Source organism: Elephantulus edwardii, unplaced genomic scaffold, assembly GCF_000299155.1.
Source record: "Elephantulus edwardii isolate Elephantulus edwardi_28Jun2011 unplaced genomic scaffold, EleEdw1.0 scaffold00082, whole genome shotgun sequence".
Lineage (NCBI taxonomy): Eukaryota > Metazoa > Chordata > Mammalia > Macroscelidea > Macroscelididae > Elephantulus > Elephantulus edwardii.
Window position 1 is genome coordinate 8,098,656 of NW_006399832.1, and position 23,245 is coordinate 8,121,900.

The 23,245-nt window shown below is 37.3% G+C and overlaps 1 protein-coding gene across 4 annotated transcripts in view; it reads right to left on the reverse strand.

Moving 5' to 3' along the window:
• Positions 1-23,245, reverse strand: part of SSBP2 (single-stranded DNA binding protein 2) — a 427,469-nt gene that overhangs the window by 103,844 nt on the left and 300,380 nt on the right. For 2 of the 4 annotated variants that reach the window (XM_006889861.1, XM_006889862.1), the window contains exon 5: positions 20,664-20,753. The exons of the other annotated variants lie outside the window; for them this stretch is intronic. In XM_006889861.1, coding sequence (XP_006889923.1) covers positions 20,664-20,753 — 90 coding nt within the window. The remainder of the gene's footprint in view (positions 1-20,663; positions 20,754-23,245) is intronic. 4 annotated transcript variants of the gene reach the window in all.

The following is a 23,245-nucleotide window of genomic DNA, read 5'->3' on the forward strand; positions in this document are numbered from 1 at the left end:
AATTGCAATACCGAGAAATGCTATGGGAAAAATTTTAAGTGAGTTAGGAAACATCGAAAAAAAAAATTAAAGGAATACACAGAGTCACTGTATCAAATAGAATGGCTTGACACTAATAAATTTCAGGAACTACCATATAAACAAGGGCCAGTGGTAATAAAGGAAGAAGTTCAACTGTCTTGAAGGCAATAGCAAAACCTAAAGCACCAGGAATTGACAAGATACCTACTGACAGATGCAGTCCTGGACCTGCTAACCAGTCTATGCCAATGCCAGGAAATTGGAAGGTCAGTTGCTTGCAGACTGCCAGGCAGAGATTCACATTTGGTTCCATTCCCAAGAAAAGCAATCCAACAAAATGTGGAAATTATTGAACAGTATTGTTAATATTACACACAAGCAAAATATTGTTGAGGATCACAAAAAAGGGCTAGAGCATTGACAGGGGACTACCAGAAGTTCAAGATGTATTTAGAAAAGACTATGGAACCAGGATATCACTGCGTATGTTAGATGGACCTTAGCTTAGAAGAGATTATCAGAAGACTATATAGTTGTGTTCTACTGACCATGCATTAACTTTATTATTATGAAAGGCATTAACTGTGTGGCACACACACACACACACACACACACACACACACACAACACCCCCAAAACAAACAAAAAACAATCAAACTATGGCTAACATGGAGAAGGTTGAAAATCCCAGACCACCTAGACCAAGAAGCTCTTGACTGAATTGAGCACAGGAACACGACATGGTTTAAATTTGGGAAGAGTGGGTATTGCAGTTATATCTTTTCTCCATGCCTATTCAATGTGTATGCTCAGCAAATAGTTCATGAAGGGGAACTCTATGAAGAAGAATGTGGCTTCAGGATTGGAGAAAGACATATCAACAATCTGCTTTTTACAGATGACACCACCTTGTCTGCAAAAAGTGAGTAGACCTGCAAACACTTGCTTCAGAAGATCAAGAAATATATCTTCCAATAAAGATTAAATTGTAATATCAAGAAAACAAAAGTCCTCACCACTGGATCAAGAGGCAACATAATGAAGAAAGGATTGAAACTGTCTATAATTTCATCTTCCTTGAATCTACAATCAGCATCCTTGGTACCAGCAGTCAGGAGATCAGGAGACATACTGCAACTGGAAAGTCCACTGGCAGGGATATCTCCAAAACATGGACTAGCAATGACGTCAGTTTGAAGAGAAGCTGTGTCTGATTCAGGCCAGGGTCTTTTTAATCACTTGCTATACATCTGACAGCTGGACAATGAGTAAGGAGTACAGAAGAAGGACTGATGCCTTAGAACTTTGGTGCTAGAGAGAAGGAATGAATATCCCAGGGACCACCAGAAGAACAAACAACTAAGTCTTGGAATACAGCCAGAGTGCTCCTTGGTAGCAAAGATGGCAAAGCTTCATTTTTTATACTTTGGGCATGTTGCTAAGAGAGGCTAATCCTTGGAAAAGGATATCATATTTGGAAATGTGGAGGATCAGCAAAAGAGAAGACCCTCAATGAGATGGACCGACACAGTGACTACAGGTTCAAGTGTGTCAGAGATGATACAAATGGCACGGGGTTCAAGTCGGTTGTTTATAGCATTGCTATGGGTTGTATATGACTCAATGTCACTTAACAACAACAGCAACAACCATTCATGTGCCTGTTTGATATAATGTGGTTGGCATATGACTATGATGCTGGAAACTAAACCACTAATATTTAAAACAACAACAGGGGAACCATCGTGCACAGGTTTCAGCAGAGCTTCCAGAGAAAAAAGAAGAGGAAGAAAGAATAGCCACGGACTTTTGAAATATCGAGCCTCACAGACTTTTGAAATATCAAGCCTCTGAAAACCCTACAGATAACATCAGAGCATTGTCTGACAGAGTGCCAGAAGAAGCTTCTCTCCGGCAGGAAGGCACTCAGAATACAACTGGGGAAGAGCTGCCTTTTCAGTGTCTACTTCAGTGATGTTGATGGAGTAAACCTGGTGTATATGCCATCTGAATTTAAACACCATCTTAAAAGTAGATATGATGTTGTGGTATATTCACACAATGGAATATTATGCAGAACTTAAAAACAAAGAACTCATGAAATATTATACAAAATGGGTGACCATGAAGGACATTATGCTGAGTGAAATATCTCAGTCACAAAAAGACAAATACTTCATAATGCCACTGTTATAAAACAAAACTGACATGGAGGTTGGGGGAAACTAAGAAAAGAGGAAATAAATAATGACACGGCATTGAAACAGATGAGGGAGAGAACTGTATAAAAGGAATATATGATTAGGTACTATTGGCATGACAAGAGTCCAGAATAAGAGACGCACAGTAAAGTGGACTCAGGGAGTGGTCCTGTATAACAATTAAAGAATATTTTTTTCCAAAGAAAAAAAGCAAATGGGAGAGAGATGGGGACAGGGTGGAGGGAAACATGCAACAATGAATCAATGGAAATCCAAATTCTCAATAAACTTTCATTAGAATATCAATAAATAACAAAAAGGAGTTCTGATGCAAGAAACAATAGGATTAGACTAATCCTATTGGTCTGTTTCTACTCCATGCCCTTGATATTTTCAATTATTGTACATTCAATGGAAAGCTGAACAACATGGAAGTCAGACCAGAGAATTGATGCCTTTGAATGGTGTTATTTTGGCATTCTCCTTAGAGGCAAAGATGTTGACCCTTTGTCTCACATACTTTGGTCACGTCAGAAGATGCTAGTCCCCAGGAAATGACACTGTACTTGGGTCAGCTAAAGAAAAGATCCTCAATGAAGTAGACTGACTCAGTGAGTACTAAAGTGGGCTGTGCGAGTGCAGTCCGGGCAGATGGACAGGATACAGCAAGATTTCTATGTGTTGCTTATAGAGCTGCTTAGAGTAAGAGTAGACTGGATAGTATCTAACAGTCACAATACTTAGACCAAAACAAGTTCTAGCTGAATTTTCAATATCCTCTTTATGTCTCTTGAAATTTGACTAATCTTAGTCAATGGAAAATCCATTTCTCTAGTGGTTGTTGTTGTTATGTGCCATTGAGTCGTTTGCGACTCACAGCAACCCTATGTACAACAGCCGTAAACCCTGAGTAAAAGCCGGGTGGTCCTTAACTTTTCTTTTTTTTTTTGTAATTTATATCCAAACCATCATCAAAGTATGTTGGTTCTAGCTACACAATACAGCCACAATCCAGCCATTTCTCACCACTGTTATCAAATCAAGGTAGGCTATAAACTCTTGGCAAAAGTTAAGCAATAGTACCACATTTGGCTCCCTGTTGTCTCTTACTACTATTTCTACTACTAGTGGCAAGAATGTCCTTGGTAAAACCCAAATTCTTAAAATGACTTATAAGATTTTACCTAAGCTAACCTTATATGACCTATGACTTCATGTTTTATTATTTTCTCTACTTTTGCTAGCTGAATCTTATTGTCCTTTAAAAAAGTTAATCATGCTTTGAATGCAGGACCTTTCTACCTGCTTGTCCCTTAGCCTAGAAAAGTCTCCCTCCAGCTATCTGAATAGCTTGTTCCTTTACTTCTTCAGATCTTTAGTCAAACAACATGAGTCCTATTCTAGTCACCCTACCCCAAATTTCTCAGCACTACTTATCCCTCTTTGTTTCACTTCACTCCTAGTACTTAAAGGACCTTCATTTGAATCCACTAGCTGATCTGTGGCAGAAAGATGGGCAATCGCTTCCTTTGCACTTTATTGTTTCTGAAAACCTGCTGGAGGGTCAGTTATGTACTGACACAGCAGTACATAACAATCATCACCATCTCTGTAAAAGGACAGCAACATATGTATGTATAACAACATATGTATAACGAAGTATGTTATACTTAAAATCAGTATTTTTTGTTGTTTACTGTGCCATTTAATAAAACCTAAGTGTACAGGACAATCATTTCTATTTATTTGGTTCAATTCGGTAACCAACTGTGCTGTTGTTCTTCACTGTCTTTAAGTCAGAATGAACTCATAGTTGATCCGCCAGCAGGTATTCAGAGATTGTAAATATAGCATGGGAGAAGACTGATCATCTTTTTCCTTGGAACAGGTGGTGGATTTGAACAGCCTACCTTTGGATTGGCAACCCAACTCCTTACTCATTAAACCACTAGAGCTCCCTTTAGTAACTCTCACATAAGGTAAAACAAATAGTTGTGTGGTCAGTAATCCTTAGCCAGTGGTTCTCAAACTTCAGTTTGTAAGACTCATCTATTAGTAAAAACAAACAAACAACACACACACACACACACACACACACACACACACACACACACACACAACCCAACCTCTTAAAAAACCTAAAAAAACCCCCAACCAAAATAGCAAAACACAAGCCCCACAGCCGCCCCACAACTCCACTCATATCAAAACAAACAACAAAGCCAGAAAGAATTTCCAGTTCTCTAAATCCAAAAACTTCTGATATACAAGGAGGAACGTAACTCTAAAGATTCTTTTATCAGCAGTTCACAGAACATACTTGAATAAATATTATTCTTAGTCCTTTATTCTTCGAATCTACTAAAAGCTATATAGTGGTGATCAGTTTAGACACTTTTAACTATCTGGCATATCTGTTCCTAGAGAAGGACATCATGTGTGATATCAAGTAGAAGGTTAGCAAAAAAGAGGAAGACCCTCAATGAGACAGACTGACACTATTATAGCAAAAAAAGGTTCAAGCACAGCATAGATGAGGAATGGCACAAGAGTAGACAGTGTTTCATTCCACTGGAACAGAGTTGGTGTAAGTCTTAAGTGAGTGGATGGCACCCAATGACAATAGTGGGGACCACATTTATAGAGGAGTTGGAAAAGTATGAGTCACAAGCCCAACACCAAACCCGGATTGGCACTTGTTTTTCTACATCAAGCTTTTCTTGAGCAGTCATGTGAAATGGTTTCTAAACTGTCAATGACTGCTTTCATGCAACAAAAGTAGTAGAAATGAGTTAGCTGTAAGAAAGACCGTGACCTGCAATTTACTATGTGACACTACAGAAGAAATTTCTGAACACCTGATACAGGACACAAGACTCATTTATTCCTGAACAGTAACAATTGACAGCATGTTTAAACAATAGACAAAGGCATAATAATTCATACTTAGCATGAACTATTTAATGTGCATAAGGAATTTAAAATAAATTTAGCAATTACTCTCTTCTTTGACTCTGGTTGTTGGCCAAATACATGCCCTATACAGGCCATGGTCTTTGCAATCACTTGTTATGCATCAGAAAGTTGGACAATGACAAGGGAGGATGGTAGAATTGATGCCTTTGAGCTGTGGTGCTGGAGAAGAGTATTGAATGTACCATGGACTGCCAGGAAAACAAACAGATTCATCCTAGATAGCGTTAAACCAGGCTACTCCTTGGAGGCAAGGATTCTGAGGCTTTGACTGACATACTTTGGGCATGCTGTAAGGAGAGACAGGTCCTTGAAGAGGGACATCATGCTTGGGAGGGTGGAGGGACAGCGCAGGAAGGGAAGACCCTCTATGAGGTGGATTGATTCAGTGACTGGGGTAATCAGGATGGGTGTGACAGAGGCAGTGCTATTGGCACAGTACAGAGCAGGGTTTAGGGCTGTTGCACACAGGGTCGCTATGAGTCGCAAACGACTCGACGGCACATAACAACAACAACAACAACAACAACAACAACAACAATTGCTTTCTTATATTTAAATGTCCAAAGAATGGTGATCATTTTTGGTTGGGTGTTTCTTTTTTTTTGTTTGTTTGTTTTGTTTTGTTTTGTAACCAGTAAAAGGTCCAAACTTAAGATCCTATTATAAATGACCTTTGAATATTTGGGAGATATATATATATATCCCCAAATGAGCTTTAATAAAACTTTAGCACTCTAGAATGAAACTTCAATAGTAATATAGTTAAGGAAAGTTAAGGAAGATCAATTACATTTTCCAAGTTTCAGAAAAATAGTTAAGCCTTTTCAAAGACCTTATTTCAAATACCTTATTGCTTCGTAGTAAGTATCTCAACATTGTTAATCCACATGTGGAGCACAAAGAGTAAAAGGAAAAGCAGGTATCAGTCCAGGGATGGCCAAGTATTCTTTCTAAATGCTCATTTAGACAAAGAAAGTGGTAAGGTTTTTGGTAGGAAGTGACTTCATTCTATTCTAATTGGAAAACTCAAGTAAAGAATTAAAGCACCTAACCCTCCCTTCTTTGCCCTCTGCCCATCTAGTCACAGCTATAATGTCTTTAGTTGTTTGAAATAGCAATTTTTAAAAATGCTTATTTCAGTTAGTCAAGCTGAGAAGTTTTAATTTGTTTTAATAGTTGAGGCTAGAAAAACTATTACCGCAACTGCAGGATAGCATTATCAAAGCCAGCAGCTGTCAGGCATCTTTTTTTTTTTTTCCAGGCTGCTTTTATCTTTATACTAAGGAAAGACTTGTGTTCTGTCTTTCTATATTTAGATACCCTTTTTTAAAGATTCAAAATGACCTTTTCTTAAGAAAATTAAACTTTTCTTTTTTATTTCTTAAATTTTTATAAATAACCAGCCCCTCACAGCGCTAACATCCAAATCCTGGTATATTTAACTCTGAGATAAGGGTTTTTTGATAAACCAGTTTTTTTAAATGAATGCATTTTAAAAATAAATGTATCTTTTTCTCATTGTTGCCAAGTTGTATGCAACTCATAAATGACTCTTTGCTGGTTTTTTCATGCTGGAAATGACACGAGAAGAGAATTCCCGCCCACCTTTCTTCCTGGGGGCCACTGGTTGAACTTGAACTACCAGAGAGATACAGCATTTGGACTATCAGCACAACTCCCTATGGCATAAGAGTCACCAGAACTCCCTATACTTTGTTGTTGTTGTTATATGCCATGTGAGTCACAGTGACGCACAGTGATGCTATGTACTATAGCCCTAAACCCTGCTCTATCCTGTGCCAATCTTATTGTCTCAGACACGCCTATCTCCCCTTTACTCCAGTCACTGAATTAATCCATCTCATCGAGGGTCTTCCTCTCCTGTGCTGTCTCTCCACTCTCCCAAGCATGATGTCCCTTTCCAAGGAATAGTCTCACCTTGCAACATGTCCAAAGTATGTCAAAGCTTCAGAATCTTTGCCTCTAAGAAGCAAACTGGCTTCGTCCTCTCCAGGATGAACTTGTTTGTTCTCCTAGCAGTCCATGGTATATTCAATAGTCTTCTACAGCATCACAGCTTAAAGGCATCAACTCTCCTTCTGTCATTTGTCATTACTAGTCATTGTCCAACTCTCTGATGCACAGCAAGTAACTGCAAAGACCATGGCGTGTATGGGACACACTTTAGTCTCCAGATTGACATCACTGCTCTTCAGTACTTTGGAGAGGCCTCTGACAGCGGACTTTTCTAAAGGCAATTTGTCTTTTAATTTCTTGGCTGCTGGTACCAAGAGTGTTGACTGTAGAGCCAAGAAAACTGAAACTGTCAACAATCTCACAATCTCCTCACCCTCTAGGCATGATGCTACCAATTGGCCCAGTGGTGACAATCTTTGTTTTCTTGATGTTGAGCTTCAAGACATACTGAAGGCTGCAGTCCTTGACCTTCTGCAGCAAGTGCTTCATGTCCTCCTCAGTTTCAGTAAGCAGGGTTATAGTTCAATAAATCAGTTTTACTTGAGCATTATAAAAGCCAACTTATTTAAACCAAGAAATAAGATAAAAACTAGTATTTTTGCTATCTCAAACTTCTGTGGGGTGAAGGAACAGCTTTTTTCCCTACTTCAGAATCCTTCCTAAAACTCATTTGTGAACCAGAAATACTCAGGAAAGGTACTGAGTATGAAGACAATAGGAAGATTAACAATAGGAGGAACTGAAGAAGTATGCAGGTTATTTAAATATTTGCATAAATAAAAGAGTAAAAGAGGTGCTGGTAATAATAAAGTGTATCACCTCTGAAAGTAAAGCCATAATAGCAAAGCAGATGAATATATGGATGGACTAAGGGATCTTAAAAATTTAAGTATTATTTCCAGTAATAAGTAAAATACCTACCTACCTTCCCAAAACATTTAACCAAGAGCTAATAATACCCTTTGTTTTTTATTTTCTTTGTAAGTTTTATGTGTTACAGTAAAGAATTTTTTCTCTTCTTTGATTCATTTAGATTCCTTTTTTCTTTTGAAATATCAAGAGCATTGTATTACCTTGAGTTTTGTTTTGTGTCTTTGTCCTTTTATGAATGTTATTTATTTGAGGTGGGTTTTATTTTTTTTAGTCAACAGTCTCATGAAGAAATGGTGAAATTTCTATTTTTGTTTTCTTGTGTTTGCGTTATGACTGTGTCAAAGCATTAGGTCAGCTTGCTACAGAGGGCAGCCTTGCTAAAAATAGCCGCTCTGGAAATACACCCTGAGCAAATGGATGCAACTGCAGGCTGCCACTAGATGGCAAAGCAGCTTTACAATTGCTAACACTAAGCCTGTAAACAAAATACGACTTGCAAGCTTCCTGTAATATATTTACTCACATATCAGAGTTCTGATCAACTTACATTTTAAAATATGAGTGACCCTCTTGGCCTGAAATGAAATTATTTGATGCAGTTTATCTTCAACAAGTATTTACAGTCTCATTCATATCAAAGTCCTAAATTTACAACTCAACCTCAATATATTATGGTTTCAACAATTTGTTGAGATAACTAAAGATCCACTAACCAGAATACAATAAATGTATTAAGATAACTTTGAAAACTAAGAGTATCACACATACAGAAATGAACTAAAAGCTATGTAGCATCCATCCATTAGATGATGTTGTTGTCGTTGATTGCCGTCAAGCATGACTCATAGTGACAAAAGACCTGAAGCCTTTCTATCATAACTATCGTCGTTTGTAAAAGTTTATAGAGTTTCCAAAGGCATGCTGTTAGGAAGTGGATGCCACTCCATTATATGTACTGACCTGCATATGCCACATTATAGATGCAAAAATACATTCCCACAAACCCCATATCAACTGCTTTCTATTTGATTCTAATTCACAGTGACTTCCCACTGGGTTTCTAAATTTTTGTGCAAGGCGAATTCCCATCTGTCTTCTTCAGAGAAGCTGGTGGATCCAAACCAATGACATTTAAGTTAACAGCTGAACACAAAATGCCCCGACAGAACTCCTTTTACCATCTCAAAACAACAACTCATGCCTGTTGAGTAGAATTGACTCATAGTTGGCCCTCCAGTGAGTTTTCAGAGGCTGCAAACTGCACAAGAGACTGCCTAGCTTTTTACTATTTCAACTGTTGTTAGGTGCCATCACGTCGAGTATGAGTCATAGTGGTCTTATTTATGAACAACAGACCTGAACCCTGTCCTATCCTATGCCATCTTCATCTTCTCTGACACCCTTCAGCCCACTCTTGCAGTCACTGTGTCAATCTTTCTCATTGAGGGTCTTCCTCTCTTGCACTGACACTCAACCTATCTAAGCACAATGTCCATTTCCAATGAATAGCATCTCCTAGATGCATGCACAAAGGATGAGAAACAAGTTTCACTACTTACATTAGCATTTAGTCTTTTTAAGAGGGAGCTGTGGTGGCACCATCTATTGGGAGCTAACTCAATGGCTGTGCCCCTCTGACTGTTTGACTCCACCACACACTTCTCAAAAGAAAAGAGAAGTAATCAACTCCCATGGAATTACAGTCTCAGAAAGAATGGTGGGTCAGCTATCAATTGGTTTCAACTCAAAAGCAATGCTGTTGTTGTAGTAAGTACCATAAAGTACCAACTTATAGCTTTATCTCTTCAGTGGATTTTCAGACAGAGTTTATTGTTGTTTTTCTTGTTATGTGCCATCGAGTCACTTGCGACTCATAGCGACCCTATGTACAAGAGCCCTAAATGCCATTCTATCCTGTGCCAACCTAGCCAGGTCAAACACACTCATTCCCACCACTCCAGTCACAGAATCAATCCATCTTATCGAAGGTCATCCTCTCCTTCACTGCCCCTCCACTCTGCCAAACATGATGTCCCTCTCCAAGGACTAGTCCCTCCTTGCAATATGCCCAAAGTATCTCAGACAGAATCCTTGACTCCAAGGAGCATTCCGGCTTCACCTGCTCCAGGAAATACCTGTTTGTTTTCCTAGCAGTGCATGATATATTCAGCACCCTTCTCCAGCACCACAGCTCAAAAGCATCAATTCTCTATCAACCCTATTCACTGTCCATCTCCCTGATGCACAGCACGTAATTGCGAAGACTATAGCCCAGATCAGGTGCACCTTAGTCTCCAGCCTGACGTTGTTGCTCTTCAGTACTCTTGAGAGGTCCCTCACAGATGACTTTCCCAATGCAATTCGTCTCTTGATTTACTGGCTGCTGTTACCAAGAGTGTTGACTGTGGAGCCAAGTAAACTAAAACTGTTAACTATCTCAATCTCTTCATCCTTCCTGATGCTGCCAGTTGGCTCAATGGTGAGAATCTTTGTATTTTTTATGTTGAGCTTCAATCTATATAGGAGGAAATTGCCCATCTTTCTGTGGAACAGCTGGTGGATTTGAACCATATCCTTTGGGATGGCAGTGCAACGCCTTACCATTAGATCACTAGAGTTCCCTCCACACAATGAACAAGTATAAATGATAAAATTATGTTTTGTTATTAGAGTGATAAAGGTAAACTATCATTTCCTTTCATAAATACTTTCTTCTTGTAAGTAAAAGGAAAAAGAATAAAGTATTTTGACTCCTCTCAAGTTTTTTTGTTGTTATAAGAGATGTTCAATTTAAAAAAGTAGTTAAATGATAGTAAATTCACAAGGTAAACTTTTGTGGATTTGCATTTAAATCCATAAAATTAGAGAACTTGGCTCAGTTAAGTACAAGAGTTCACAGTCCAATTTTTTTAAACACTAAAATGGTAAGCACTTTTGTTCTATGCATTTTAGCAAAACTATTTTCATCATTAATCATAAGTTTAAAAAAATCCAAGTGGTCTAAGGAATCCTGCTGCTTATTGCAATTACAATTGTAGGAATCAACATTTTTAGTTTATTTGGCTTCTTTTTGCTTGTTGTATATGGATAAATGGTAGAATGATGCTTTGACTATTTAGTAATTTCTTAAAATTTTAAGTAAATCTAATTCAGAGTCAGAAGAGTTTGTGTACAGACCGACAAGATTGTATTTTTCTCTCACTAAAATTGACAAACTCTAATCATTTGCTGTTTCTTTCTACTGGCTTTTCTGACTGTAGCAATAAGACAACCAATTTTAAAAAGCTGTTTATTCACCACTTTCATATGTAAATTTAGAATTTACAGGGTTTCTTTTACAAATTAACCCTTTGATTAAAAGACTTCAAGTAAAATAAACATATGAGTCTTACTCCTGATAGCTTCACTTACTAAACTGATACATGCTTTTACCTGGTCAACTTTTCCCACTGATTTTAATTAGCCTCCAATTCAACAACAGAGACTCCCAATTTCAATAACAACTCCAAACTTGAGCTGGTATATGTTAGTATCTATCATAAACAGGAGACTAATATGAAGACTGCTGTCCTAGATGGACGTATTAATGTTATAGGGCAATAATGTCTGTTGTTGATGATTGCCTCTGAGTTGAACTCGACTCATAGTGATCCTATGAACCAAAGGCCTGAAGCCTCTCTACAACTATTGACATCTATCAAAGTTCATAGAGTTTCCGGAGGCATGTTATTTAGGATGTGGATGCCATTCCTGCTTCCAAACCTGCCATAGTATGTTATTGTTTTATATCATAAGTATTTATTTTAGAGTTTATGTGAATTGTTGTTTCAAAGCACAGTTGTTATAAATTCACATATTCAGAATTTGGAAATTCCATGTGGTAATGAACTTAAGACTATACTTACAATGGAATAGAGGTATTATATTCTATATTGTAAGTAGGAATAACTATTGTTGTTTCTCAAAGTTCTCAGAGTTTCCAGAGGCATCTTGTTTAGTAAGTAGATGCCAGCCCATATGTTTATATGTAGGAGAAGTGTTTCAATGTTCTTGATATAGGATGATCACATAGTGAATAAAGTTCAGAACTGCTTATATTGTTGTTTGATGTACTGAATTACAAGTTCTTTTTCTTTTTCATTAAATTCTAATAAGCTTGTTCTTTTCTTGATCTAGTTCCATTCAAACACACTAAGAATGGGGATTAAAAAGTAATTTCATATCCTATCCAGAGGCTAAACACAATTTAAAGTAACAACCATTTAGATTTTGGACAATGAAATACTAGCAAGCTGGAGCATTTTCTGTATTTGGATTCCTTCAGGTTCAGTCTTTTGTACTGATCTGCCTGTCTTGAGGAACTAAGGTCAGTTCTTTTCCAGTTGCTCCTAATCTTTTCTTTTCTTTCTTTTTTTTTACTTATTCTGAATTAATAGTCAAGACCGTGCCTGAACTTGGGCATTATTATCTTTGATATGTTACCTCATCCTAGTTTATTCAGATTCGGATCATTCTTAAAGATAGATCAACACTTCTCTGCAACTCAATTAGAAGCTGGAGTTTGGACTTGAATGATGATTATCCACTTCAATTCTACTCATGGAAAGCAACTTCTTTTCATTAACAACATGCATTACAACATTATGGCCAGAATTACACTTGAGTACACATAGGTCTCAATTTACAAGACGACTCCACCCCAATGATAATGCTGTCATTAGAGCTGTTGTACACAGGGTCACAGATGACTCAATGGCACATAATAACACCACAGTTGGTTTTTTTACTAAGTTAAATACTTATCCCCCAATTTTCAGTTGTAATTACTATCTTCTTTTGTTATTACTGTTTTAACAGAAATCTGATTTTTGTCTTTGAGGGTACTATTGTTAAGTGCCGTCCATTTGAGGTTGACTCACAGAAACCCTATGAAGAGCAGATCTGGACCCTGTCCTATACTGTGCTAGCCTCACAAACTCTGAAATATTTGATCTCAATGCTGAAGTCACTGCGTAAATATACCTGGTTGAGGGTCTTCCTTTCTTGTGCCATCTCTCCACTATTCCAAGCATGATATCCCTTTCCAAGAAATAGCCTTTCCTAATAAAATCTTCAAAATAAGATTTATCATCTCAAAGTAAGGCTTTATCATCTTTGCCTCCAAAGAGCACTCTTGTACCTTGTCCAAAACATGTGTTTGTTCTTTTGTTAGTTCATGACAGTTTATTCAGTGCTATTCTTCAGTGACTGGGATAATCGGGATGGGAGTGTCAGAGACAGTGCAATCAGCACAGGACAGAGAAGAGTTTAGGGCTGTTGTACATAGGGTTGCTATGAGTCGCAAGCGACTCGACAGCACATAACAACAACAAAAACAGCTCAAAGGGATCAAATCTTCTGTCATCCTAATTCAATGTCCAGCTTTGAGGGCTTGTTGTAGTTAGGTTCTGTTCAGTCAAGTATGATTCATAGTGACTCTACGAACTGTAGCTACAACTCTGATACACAGTTTTCTTAATTTTAAACTAGGTAGTATTTCCGTGCTTTGGTCACATAAGCCTTTTGGTCCAGATTAAGTTTCACATGAGCACAATTAAATGTTCTGGGACTCCATTCTTCTCAGTGTTAGTTATAGTTTGTTGTTATCCACATAGTAAAATGCCTCCCAGAAAACACAGATAATGTGGTATTCTGGTATTCTCTGCTTTCAGCCAAGATCCATCTGATATCATCAATATATACTTGATGCCACAGCCTCTTCCAAATTCAATTTGAACTTCTGGCAGTTCTCTGCCTATGCACTATTCTTGCCATTTATGAACGATCTTCAGCAATATTTTGCTTGTATGTGATATTGATGATACTGTTGGATAATTTCTACAGTTTTGTTGGATCACCTTGCTAGGGAACGGGAACAAATATGGATCTCTTCCAGTCAGTTGTCCAGGAAGCTGTTCTCCAAATTTCCTAGCATAGATTGGTGCATACATCTAGATGAAACATATCAATTTTTATCCCACTGATTCCCGGGCCTTATTTTTTTGACAATGCCTTCAATGCTTTGTGAATTTCTTCCTTCATTACCACTGGCTCTTGATCCGATGGTACTTCCTGAAATAATTCAGTGTCAGATAATTCTTCTTGCCACAGTGATTCTGTGTGTACATTGCCTCCATTTTCTTCTGGTGATTTCTGGCCTGTTAGGGAACTTGTTTTTCAGTTCTTTCAGTTTAAGAAATGATGACTGATGACTAAATTCTTCACTTTTTAGTCTCCAATTCCAGCTCTCTACACATTCCATTATAATAGTTTGTCTTCTCAAACTTCCCTTCGTAATATTCTGTTCTGCTTTTTTACTTCAACACCTTCTCCCTTTGCTTTTGCTTTTCCGTGCTCTAGTTCAATTTTCAGCGTCTCTGTTAATGTCCCTTCTGGGGTTTTGTTTCTCTTCTGCCTTTGTAGTAACTTTTTGTTCTCTTCATGGATGACATCCTTGATGTCATCTCACAACTCATCTGGTCTTTGATCACTGGTGTTCAATGCTCCAAACCTGTTCATAATATGATTTTTAAATTCACATGGTATAGACTCAAGATCATTATTTTAGTTCTTGTGGACTTCTTTCATTTTCTTCAGGCTCAGTTTGAAGTCACAAATGAGTAATTAATGGTCTGTTCCACAGCCAGCATTTGGCCTGGTTCTGACTGATGATATTGAACTTCTCTAATGATTCTTACCACAAGAATCACTCTGATTCCTATATAGTCCATGTGAAAAGTCGTCATTTCAGTTTTTTTACAAAAGGTAAATCACTGAACAAATATACTTCAATCATTCTATTTCCAGTCACATTTCTTATCACAATTCCTTCTTCATTGATCCAATTTTTTTATTACAGTCACCAATTATCATTAATGCATCTTGATTGCATGTTTTGTTAGTTTAATACCATAAAATATGGTAAAATATTAAAATTCCTCTCTTTTGGCTTTAGCTGTTGGTGTATATATTTGAATAAATCATTTTAATTGGTCTATCTTGTATGCATATGGATAAAAATTGAATCAATGCCTCTGAGCTGTGGTGTTGGAGAAGAGTACTAAATAACCCATGGACTACCTAAAGAACAAACAGATGTAACTTGAAGAAACTGCTGCCAGAGTGCTCCTTAGAGGAAAAGTTGACAAAGTTTCATCTCATTTACTCTGGTCATGTTGCTCAGAGAGACTACTCCTTGTAGAGGCATACCATTCTTAGAAAGGTAGAAGTTCATCAAAGGAGAGGTGGACCCGCAACAAGATGGACCTGCATAATGACTGCAGCAATAGGTTGAAGTAAGTCAGAAATTATGAGTATGGCAAAAGATAGGACAGGGTTCAGATCTGTTGTTCACAGGGTTACAGTGAGTTGTACCCCACTTGATGACACCTAATAACAACAACAACAATATAATACATATTACTAATGATAAGATGTTAACAAAAATCTCCCAATAAGTCCAAATTCAAATACATATAGTAAACTGAAGACTACCTATATAGCCAAACCACCCAACACTCCAATGAACAAATGATGCTATTTACAACATACTTGAATAGTTCCTATGCGACAAAAGATATTAGATAATATTTCCTTTGAAGAGGTTTGATAGTTTAAGTTATTTTGTTATACAAGTAAAGCATTGTAAGATATATTTATCTTGCCTGTTGAGTATAGGAAAGGAGTATGTGGGATTAGTTGGAATGATCTGTCTGAATAAAGAATGACTTATGTATCAAACTTAAATGTACCTAAAACTTTTCCTACTTCTTGTCCTCCTCTATTGGAACTCTGGTAGTGAGGTGGTTAGTATCGTGCTACTAACCAAAAGATCAGCAGTTCAAGCTCGCCAGCCACCCCAGGGGACAAAGATGTCCCAATGGACTTCCATGCAGATTACAGGCTTGGGAACCACAGAGGATGGTTCTACTCTGCCCTATGGGGCTATCATGCGTCAGAACTGACTTCTGAGCAACAGGTCTGAGTTTTGAATAATGACATCCCACTAGGAACTTCAGAATCATCCAGTTCCTCTGATTCTTTTCAACTCTAAATTTGACTAATTACTAAGGGTCATCTAATGAAACCCTCCAAACCTACTGCCGCTTATCTTGAATAAGTGAAGGCAGTCTCTTCTGTGGATAGTAGAACAACTGATAGCCTTGTAACTAGTCTGTAGTGTCTTCTGTTCATCATTTAAAAATTCTTTTTATCTGCTTACACTCTCTTACCTTTACATTCTATACTTTTCCCCTGAACAATTAATTTAGGTCTATGAATTAAACTGTTTTTAATTCGTTGATGATGATTACAATGCTGCTGCTGTTGTCAGGTGCTACAGGGTCAAGTACGATTCATAGCGACCCTACAAACAATAGTTCTAAACCCTGTCCCCTGTCCGATCTTGTGCCAACTTCATAATCTTTGACATACCCAGGCACACTGCTGTGGTCACCATTTATGTCTAGCCTAAAATCTCTAGGCTTCAAACCCGTAGGTTCATCTACTTAGAGAATAACTCTAAATTGAGGTCCCAGAAGAACCTTGTTTCATCACCTTAAATCTACTACCAATTTTGTGGTCTTTATTTCAGAAAAAAATTACCTCCATTTGCCCATGTTAGAGTTAGGAACCATGGTTCTATCCTTGACTTCGTGCATCCCCCATGTCACACACTTCTTTCTATCTCTATCTTATTTCTATCTCATCTTCTCACACCTACTGCCATTAGAAAATAATGTTTAGAAAATCATTAAATATCACCCAGATTATTCTCACAGCCTCTTAAATAGTATCCCTAACCCCACATCTGTTCTCTAAAATCCTATCTAGGTTGTGTGATTGTTGTTGTGTGCCATTGAGTCAGAACCAACTCATGGCTGATCCACCAGTAGGTTTTCAAAGGCTGTAAATAGAACGAGAGGAAACTGATCATCCTGCTTTTGCAGAGCAGCTGCTGAATTCAAACTGTGTGCCTTTGGGGTTACAGCGCAGCCTCTTACCACCAGGCCACCAGAGGGCCTAGCTGTACTTGATGTGTTTGCCTGAAAAATGCAAATATGAACATGCTGCTTTCCTGTTTAAAAACTCATCATAGCTATTATTGCCAAAATCATAGTCAAACTCTTAACTAACCAACAAGACCCCTTTTAAGCTCCCTCCTGAGTCCCATCATCACACTCCTCCTTTGAGTAATTAAGCAGCTGTGTTACTGAATTCTTAGACCTCGTGTTCCTTTCCTCCATGCCTTTTTAGATATTCTCCACTGCCCTATTCCTGGAATGTTCACCTCTCTGCCTCCTATGCTTAACTTTTAACTCATCTTTCAATGTCAATTAGTATTTATTTACTATTTGAAACTACTTCCCTAACTCTGTCTCTCTCAAGACTAAGGTTAGTGGCCTTTATTTACAAATTTAATTTAGCCATATACTTTTCATATTATAATTAACTTCCATATCATTTACCACACTGTAGTGTTTTGAAGGGAAGCTGTACCACAGGTACTGACAAAGGCTGTGCCCATTCTACTATGTGGATTCAGGTCAATGCTCTTAACTATCTCTGATGGTTACTACATGCCTACTGAATAAAGATTTGATTTCTTAACATAGCATACCAAGCTCTTCTCATTACACTAGAGCATATCATTTCAGTTTCATTTCCAGGAACTCCTACTTCCCATTCCCACTATCCATTACACAGATTTGCTTTCAATAACTCTGGCACTATTTACTCATAGTGTTGTTGTTCTATGCTGTCAAGTCACCTGCGACCCATAGCAACCCTGTTACAGCAGCTCAAAAGCCTGTTATGTCCTGAGCCAGCCTCACTGACTCCGACACAGCAAACCCCATTGCCCCAGTTACTGTATCAATCCATTTCATCCGGGGTTTTCCTCTTCTGCATTGTTCCTCCACCCTTCTGAGCAATATATAGATGTCTCAAAAATTTTATTTATACTGTTCTTAGTATTTGGAACGTCACTCTTCTGCTTGTCTGCCTAAGTCAATGGTGTTCTCCTCTAATCATGATTAAACTTTACACCTTTTCCTCTTGTAGCACACACCACACTACTGTAGTTATTTTAGCTTAATTCCACATCTGGGTAGACAATGATGTCCAAGAAAGCAGACAATAAAGCTGTTGTTCTTCTTATGTGCCATAACATTGGAACTGACCTATATAGCTGACCTGCTAGTAGGTTTTCAGAAGCAGTATATCAAAGAGGAGGAGACTGTCCAACCTTCTTTCATGGAGTAGCTGGCAGATTTGAACCAAGTGCCTTTGAGATTGCAGTGCAGCTTCTTATCACTAGGCCACCAGAGAGCTCCCTGAAAATAAAACTACTTCTCTTAAGTGCCTAATATAGTACCTGCTATCTGTTGTCTTGCTGTGTACTATTGAATCAGAACTGACCCAAAGGTGACCTTTTGGCAGGTTTTCAGAGGCAGTAAATCACAAGGAAGGAGACTAGTCACCCTGCTCCTGTGGAGCAGCTGGTGACCTCAAAACCCGAAGGCCTGAGGTTTGAGGCCACCAGTCGCTCTATGGGAGAAGGATAAGCAGTTTCCTCCCAAGTAATTTATTGCCTCTGAAATCCCACCGGAGGATCAGCTATGGGTCGGTTCCAACTTGATGATACATAACACAATAGCAACTTGGTAACTCTAATACTTAAATACATATTACAAAATGTTAATTAAAACAAGGTTACTATCAACAATATTTTTTAAATAGAAGACAGGTAAGAGGATAATGATTCACTCCACAAAATACAGCAATGATTCTATGGAGATCTGAACTTTCATGAACCATAGAATTAAAAAAAAAAAAAGGTTCCCTCCTATCCTATTCTTTTTATGAAAAGCACCATTGACTAAGACCCAAGTAGATACATTTTTTACTTATAGCCTATTCCGATCTATCCTTGGCAAGAGAAACAAAAGCATGAGGAAAAAGTAAAATGGGCTGGAAACAATAATGATAAACTATTAACTTTAAAAGGTAAATTTAATGGCAGAGATTCAAGGTCTTATATGAGTTCCAATGCTGTCACTTTGACTTTGTACAGTGTTAATCTATCATTTATTAATCATTATACAGATGGTGAAAACTGAAGAGTTATAATCAGTTCCTAAATTATAAGTAAGTCTTAAAACCAGACTGTAAACGTCAAGAAAACCTTTTAGTATTCTAAACTGGCATAATATAAATATAAAGTTTCTATTGCTTGTGTCATCAAGCTGGACTCAACTCATCACTGATCCTCCAGTGCGTTTTCAGAGGCTGTAAATCTCATGGAAGGAGACTGTCCCTCTTCCTCCCGTGGAGGGGCTGGTGGATTAGAAATGCATGCCTTTGGGTTGCAACTCCTTAACTACCAGGTGCAACTCTCTATCCACTAGGCTATCAGAGCTCCATAAATATACAGAAGCTGAGCAAATAAGTGTGTTTTAAATGACGTTCTCATCCATAGGTGATCAAAATGCAAAGTCGCTGCAGTTGAATCAGAACTGACTCAAGCTCACCCTCCCATGGATATCTGAGGCTGTAAATTGCATGGGAGAAGACTGCCATTTTCTCCCAATTAAGACTTTTTTTTTAATATTAACTTGGAAATTGTGTTCTAGTTTTATTTATTTCTTTACATAATGATAAGTACATTGATCTATCCTGCAACAAAAATATGGTTTAACCAATAAATTATTATCAAGGACCCCCCAAAAAATGTTAAAGTGACAAAGGCATTTATGTGTACCTAACGCATTACATTAATAATACAAAATATTACATTAATTTCAAAATGTTTTCCTAGTCTAGCTGATAGCAGTTTTTCTTAATATTTTCTTAATATTCACAATTGCTTTTATAAGATTAATTGTATAATAAAAAATAAACTTTGGAATCGTAGCTGATTTGAGTCAGGAAAATGGAAATTTTATAATGTGAATATCATAAAAGTAAAAAGTGTTATGCTATAAATTGTAAAATTATCTTCCCTGTACAAAGAAATTATCTTGAATTTTTAAAATAATAACATATATTTGACAGCCTGATCGAAAACCAAAACTTTGTGATCTTCATAATAAAAAATTCCAGCTTAAAAAACACAAAGATGATTCTCGAAAATATTTGTATATCACCTATAATTCTTGGTAAATGACTATATTATGATTTAGCTATATTTTCAAGCACAGCCAAATCTTGATTTTTAGCCTGGGAGTTATGGATCACATGATTAATTAAGATACACACAGTGTCCTTGAACCTCATCTCTAGACTCTTCTCCCACTATCATTACCACTGTTATTTCTGTGGTCTAATTTGCATTTAAACTCTGTCTTAGTTAAGCAATGAAATGGCAAAATAATATTAAAAAGTAAAAAAAAAGACAAAAATAGGAAAGGAGAGCTTGTCTATACACTAGCAATCAATCATTCTCTGAAGAATCAAGAGTTGGCTGCCCGGCATTATGCTCATCTTAAAATTGCCTCATCCTATGTCGTAGATCTACATATCTCTACATAAAAGTTCCTATGCCTTAACATTCCTACGCAGAATTTCTCTGTGTACCTGAAAGAACCCTGGTGGAACAGGACCTACTGGCATGCCATCTCCTGGGGGAATGTTTCCTAGCACTGGACTGGGAGCTGCTGCAGCACTCTGCAAAGAATAAAGGAAAAACAAACCTATGTCATTACAGAGAAGGCACAAAACCAAAGACTAACAACAATAGATGGAGGAAGAGAGTCCTTTGGTCCCCAGAACACATAAACTTGTGTTGTTTTTCAATTGAGAGGTAAGTTTAGTATAGCTTTAGGTAAGCTAATCAACTTAAATAGATCTTTTAAAAGGCCTTTTGAAGTCACAGTTTAATGAATCAGTGTTGTGTGTGCACATATATCACAAACAAGCAGCAATATGACAATACTAAAGGTTTAAGATGCTTTCTTTTAAGGAGTAACATCAATAACAAATAAATAACAAGGTAATGAATTTGAAGATGGCAACTGGGGGGGGGGGGGGGAGCGGCGGGTGGAGAAACAACACTGAAAAAACACCTCACTGCCATCAAGGTGGAACCAACTCCAACCTGACCCCCTAGTGGGCTTTCTAAGGATGCAAACTGCACAGGAAGAGATTTCTCCTCTTTCTCCCAAGGCGCTGCTGGTAGATGCAGACCACCAGAGAGGCACAATATTTTGGTTGGCAGAGAAACCACTAGTTAGAAAATAAAGAATTCTCAGTTTTTAGATGATGCTTTTTCATGTCATAAAAAAGTGTAATTAACTTATTGCCTATAGGTGGCAACATTGGCATTATCTATTTTCTGATGCATTATAATTGGAAGTCAAAGGAATAACTTACATAGTAACAAAGATGGAAACGCAGTTAGGAATTGAAGACGAGGAAGGAATTAGTTTTGGCCATATTAGTTTTATGTAAGCAAATGACAAAAAATAAGTTGAAAGATTCAAAGACTACTTTCACATTAAAGTTATTTAATGGAATCCTAGGGTCTCATGAAATATGAACATGAAAAACTTTCAGTAAGAATCACTGTAATCAAATAAAGGTTACAACCTTAACAGTTACACAGGGAAGTTATGCACAATCTACAACAATGCCTTAATTTCTCAATCTGGTTGTATAGATAATAAATATTAAGAAAATCAAGAAAGTTCCAAAGATACATTGAAAATAAATGACCATGAATCCAAAACTTCTATTCTTAAAATAACACAACAGTAATCCTGGATCTAAAGTATTGCATTGTCCGCACATTTATGCAAAAGTATACACATTCATGTATTACCATGTCATCAGAAGAGTATCTCAGAATATTTCTAGCACACATTTCCCAGTATATAAATTGAATAAAAATACAAGACATTTATTTTATAGTATTGGCAGTTATGAACAGTGAAGACCAATGATTTTAGAAATCCCTAGCTTTAAATGTGGTTATCTGGAAAGCTACTAACTTATGAATAGCAAAATTATAAACTAATTTAAAAATTTGACAAAGATATAAAAGCATAAAATGTATTAAGATAAAACATGAGTCTTTTTTATTTTAAATAAACACATTCCATTTCATTCAGCATATATTGGCTGAAACCTATCAAGTGCATATACCTTTATTTAGCTTTGTATATCCCTACATGTTTTTTAAGATGAAAAACACACTGCCTTTTTCATTTTTAAGTAAACTTTTACAAAATTTTAAAAAACACAATGTTATAAGAAGCACAATTACCACCAATCACTTATCTTCTTTTATTTAAATGCATATTATTATATAGCTATTGCGGTATAGTGGTTAAGTGCTTGGCTATTAACTGAAAGACTGGCAGTCTGAATCCATCTGATAGTCCAGGAAAAGATGTGACAGTTAACTCAATCCAGACTCACAGAGGCCTTGCAGGATGGGGTAGAGAAGCTTCCTAGAGTTTCCAAGTCTTTAAGGAAACAAGACTGGCAGCTTTCTTCCCTGTTCACTACTGTTGTCCATTTGGAGGTAACCCTCCAGTGTATTTTAAAAGCTGTATATCTTACAGGAGGAGATTATCCATCTTTCTCCCATGGGACAGCTGGGTTTGGAAAACAGGCATTTGAAATCAACCAATCAACCACCCAGGTTTTTTGATTGACAGTGCAATCCCTTAGCATTTAAGCCACCAGAGGAGGTTCAAACTGTCAACCTTTCATTAGCAGCTGACCATTTTAATCACTGTACCACTGTAGCTGTTTTTGTATACAATCACAATTTCTCAATGACTGATATGTAGAATTTGTCATTAGTATTAAAAGCTAGACTGGAAAGCCACCTTTATCAAGCTGATTCTGAATCACCGTGATTTTAGCATGTCACTCATTGTTGTTACATACTATCAAGTAGGAAATGACCACAAGCTGGCCTTCCAGTAGGTTTTCAGAGTCAGTTTAATCAAACAGAGGAGACTGCCTATCTTTCTCCCATTGAATAGTTGGTGGATTTGAACTGTGGTCCCTGGAGTTGCCAATGCATCTTCTTGCCCCTAACATATCACTAGTGTTCAAATTAATTGATGACAGAAGGAGAATTGATGCCTTTGAGCTGTGTTGCTTGAGGAGAGTATTGAATAAACCATGTACGTACCGCTAGGAGAACA